The sequence below is a fragment of the Hylaeus anthracinus genome, unplaced genomic scaffold (genome assembly GCF_026225885.1).
Source record: "Hylaeus anthracinus isolate JK02 unplaced genomic scaffold, UHH_iyHylAnth1.0_haploid 3, whole genome shotgun sequence".
NCBI classification, from domain to species: domain Eukaryota; kingdom Metazoa; phylum Arthropoda; class Insecta; order Hymenoptera; family Colletidae; genus Hylaeus; species Hylaeus anthracinus.
The window spans coordinates 15,320,287-15,324,036 of NW_026535284.1; the positions used below are offsets into that span (position 1 = coordinate 15,320,287).

General features: G+C 32.9%; 1 protein-coding gene across 2 annotated transcripts; it reads right to left on the reverse strand.

Annotated features, from left to right (window-relative positions):
- Window positions 1–56: 56 nt before the first annotated feature.
- LOC128893614 (conserved oligomeric Golgi complex subunit 4) lies at window positions 57–3,685 on the reverse strand. 2 transcript variants are annotated; one of them, XM_054154708.1, is made up of 11 exons: window positions 3,101–3,684; window positions 2,891–2,968; window positions 2,771–2,814; window positions 2,316–2,690; window positions 2,032–2,240; window positions 1,768–1,963; window positions 1,444–1,691; window positions 1,144–1,366; window positions 804–1,070; window positions 554–739; window positions 58–478 (listed from the first exon to the last, which is right to left on the reverse strand). In XM_054154708.1, the coding sequence occupies exons 2-11, from the start codon at window positions 2,925–2,927 to the stop codon at window positions 221–223; spliced, it is 2,043 nt and encodes a 680-aa protein (XP_054010683.1). In that variant the 5' UTR covers window positions 2,928–2,968; window positions 3,101–3,684; the 3' UTR covers window positions 58–220. The 2 variants fall into 2 exon arrangements, with proteins under 2 accessions (XP_054010682.1, XP_054010683.1); XM_054154707.1 differs by having other exon boundaries at window positions 57–478; window positions 2,771–2,968; window positions 3,101–3,685.
- Between the last annotated feature and the right edge of the window lie 65 nt (window positions 3,686–3,750).

A 3,750-nucleotide genomic window follows, 5' to 3' on the forward strand; every position in this document is an offset into this window, starting at 1 on the left:
ATCCTTGTCGCACACCGTTGCGTTCTCTCTCGCACTCACGCTGTTCAGTTAAATACTACGGGAATTAAGTAACACAACACACGTTTATTATTTATTTTCCATTTATTATATAGGCGTTTCACGTACAAGAAATTTCAATTGTACAGTACATCATTATGATAGCATCATCTTTACATAAATTACATTATTATTTATACATATTAAAGGAGTTAAAGTAAAATTAAAGCTTTAGTCTTTTTATATCTTCTGGACGAAAATCTATTCTTAGGGAAGCTATCCGACGAACTTCAGCGGGTGTTAGTCTCCATGCAATTGCATCTGCTCCACAATAGTCGGCCAGTTCCTCAACTTTTTCTACACTTAATATAGTAGCTATTTGTGTTAATCGTGCAAACTTATCACGTATAGACCACGAAGTAGCGGCAGCCAAGTAACTTGCTAATGATCTTATTTCCTTGTCAAGTATAAGACCTCCTGCCTAGGTAAAAATAAGTAAGAAATGAGTTAAATTAAGCGTCAAAACAACAAAAAATACGTGTTAAAATATACGTACTCTGTTGAAAGTTGACTTTAATACAACTTTTTCTAAACGAGCCGTAACTTCGGCAGTAAGAAGACCAATCAAGGCATCGTAATTAGACGTCGTTAAACTACCTTTAAAGCTTTGAAGTAATCCTTCTAAATTCATGACTAATGTTTGTACAAAAGGTTCTTCAGTTTCATATCGTAATAGATCATCCTAAAAATATTCACAATTAATTATAATTATATATACTACATAAATATCCTATTGTATACTTTACCTCGTTCACATGATGATCCACGGATAAAAATGCATCGACCCAAGGAGTGACTCTTGGTTTAACAGCACTTACACGCAACTGTTCTAAGCCATAATCGGTAACAGCTCGTAAAATTGACATAACACCTTTTAAACCAGATAAACAACTGTCAATTTTACCCCTATCTTTGTCTTGCATGTTAGGAAACGTTGCATCTATTTCAGCACTGAGACTTTTACATAGTGTCTCAACGTACTCGATACTGACATCGGTATTATTTAAGTATGCCTATGTAAATTAATAAAAAATATATATATATATATTAAATACAGTATATTTTCAGAACTATAATTAATTTTACCAAAAATGTTAGACGAGCAAGTTCCGTGTCTGAAGTTTGTAAACGTCCATGTTGTATACTCGTTTGAAGAGCACTATAAGCTTGAGCCAAATCTAAGTATCCAGCTGGATAGCCTTGTCGTAGTCGGTTTCTTAATCTATTCGCAAACTCTCCTTCTAATATGCCACAAGCCATATTCACTACCGCACAGACACCATCTATGCTCCAACTAGACATAGACCGCCTGTACAAATGTATTTTTAATCAAATTAAAATAAAATTCTCGTCTAATGCAATCTGTAACAAGTATCATTCCAATACCTTATACATTTTTGTACTATGAAGAAAACGTCATCGACCATACTGGATGTTTGTTGATCCTCATCTAAGGTATCTATTCCCAATGCTTTATTCACACTCTCTTCTAGAAAGTATCTTTCTAATGCAAGATAAGCGCCTAGAAGTTCTTGCATTCCACGAGCTAAATCGGAATTATTAACTATACTTTCAAATTCATTCGTTAAATCTTTGACCTGTACATCATCTGTTGTACTAATTTCTATGTCATTCTGCAATAAACATGTTATTTATTTGTTTAAAATATAGTGTAACAAATGGATATTATAGATTATGTATTTTAATTACTTTAACTCTTCTTCTCAAGAAGCGAATGTACAATTCTGCTCGTGAATGCATTATAGTAATTTCTCCCAATAATAAATCAAATTCTTTAGGATCTGCTCTCTCAGAACTAGGTTTCCGAAGATAATCATTTACCATTTGAACTTTTTTAGAGATGCATCTATGCTTCATAAATTCTGCAATAATCTTTTTAACTTGCCTATTCAGAGAATAAATAGTAATAATTATTTTTCGTATTATTTTTAAAGTTACATTTAAACGATTTACCTATCGCATTCTTTCTGTAAGATAGAAATTGTCATTGATAGTCTTCCAGGACCATAGTATGTTTCAATTATTGGTTGATGTATTTCTACAATACGAGCGATTCCCTCGAACAATAATGTCATAGTGTCCGCAAAAATAACAGATGCTCTCTTGTCGCTACTTTTGAGCTCTAAAGCTGCTTTCAAATTTTTTTGTGCTGTTTCGTGTAACTAAACAAAAATATACAATTAGATAACATGCTTGGCATATAATTGAAAAGGATATGACATGTATCTCAGTATTACCTTTGTACACAAGTAACTACAAAATTTCTTTAGCCCTTCAGAATGCATTCCTAATAAAGGAAATATTTTGAAAAATCTTTCAACAGAAGCAAGATCTTCTGACTTTACTGCTTCATCAAACTTATGTGTGACCACAGTTCTGAGTTGTAAAGCTGCTTGCTGTAAAGTAATCAGAGAACTACTTATACTTGTGTGGTCCATTGAAATGTCTTCAGCTGTCCTTTCCAACAATTGTTGATCCATAGATAGGTAACGATGAACATGTGCAGCTCCTTGTTCATAATCTTCATTATGTAGAGCCATAGCAACACCTTCGCTGCACAATTGCAAATCAAGGATATCATTGACCCGTCTTTGACATTCATATACTCTGCTCTGTAAATTAAAATAAGAATAATTTCAGGCTACCTAACATGGTAAGCTACATAGTGACATAAAATTAAAATCACACGTACCCTTGCTAAATCTAGTTGTCTTACTTTGGCACTTACATTCTCTGCTAGATCATTAGTACGTGAAATCATATTGCAAAACTTTTCACAGCCCTCTCGTATGACAATAACATTAGGTAATACCTTGCTTATATTTTGTAGTTTTGCTTCTACGTGACATTGTCTTGAAAGTACATTCTCCAAAGTTGTCTCAATTTTAATCTGCAATAAAATAGTTGTTACATGAAAAATTGCGAATTATACTTGAACATTTCATTATATAAAAAAACTCATATTTTCATGCAGTTTTATTGAAGCAGGCGTATTATTAATTTTAAAAATAAAAATAAGAACCTCATCCTCCGATAATTTGTTGAGTATTTGCGTCAAATTTTGTTGATTTAAAGGTAAATCTAAATCACGCATCGTAAATTTCGAAGACGAATTTTATCCCAAGAGTTTACTCAATATTCCATTATTGTGTGACAGCTGTTATTTTAATCAATTTCAAACTGTCACGTATACTGAATAAATAACTCAACGAAGGGGACAGAATTCAATAAACATAGATATAGATTACGGTACATCAAGTAAGTATGTAACAGTATGTAATGCATCGAGCGAGTATTTCAACGATCTCTGTAGGTAATTTGTATAACATTTGGAAACGGCGCATCATTTGAATTCCAATTATTATTCTGTTATTTACTGGATTTTGCGAATGAATGGAGACACAGACAAGACGGTTTTTTGGCAAGCGTTCACCATTTCATTCAGGCTTATTTATCCACGGTTGCTTTGCTCAGATAAAAGAGAAACAAAATTTACCGAATCAAGGCACGAACGAATAAATGATCTGGTCATAATTAAAGACTTATTAAAGGAACATTGAACAATCGATGAAATTCTATTTTTATGCCGAAAAATGCGAACGAGTAAAAATTTCGATTAGTGGACATCGGTATGAACGAAAATTCACCAATGACAACGCCTCTACGGTGTTC

Coding starts and splice junctions, on each gene's coding strand:
- LOC128893614 (XM_054154707.1), bottom strand. CDS start 3,172: ATGCGTGATTTAGATTTACCTTTAAATCAACAAAATTTGACGCAAATA. Junction 1,692..1,767: donor TCTTGAGAAGAAGAGTTAAA/GTAATTAAAATA, acceptor TGTTTATTGCAG/AATGACATAGAAATTAGTAC. Junction 1,367..1,443: donor ATAGTACAAAAATGTATAAG/GTATTGGAATGA, acceptor ACATTTGTACAG/GCGGTCTATGTCTAGTTGGA.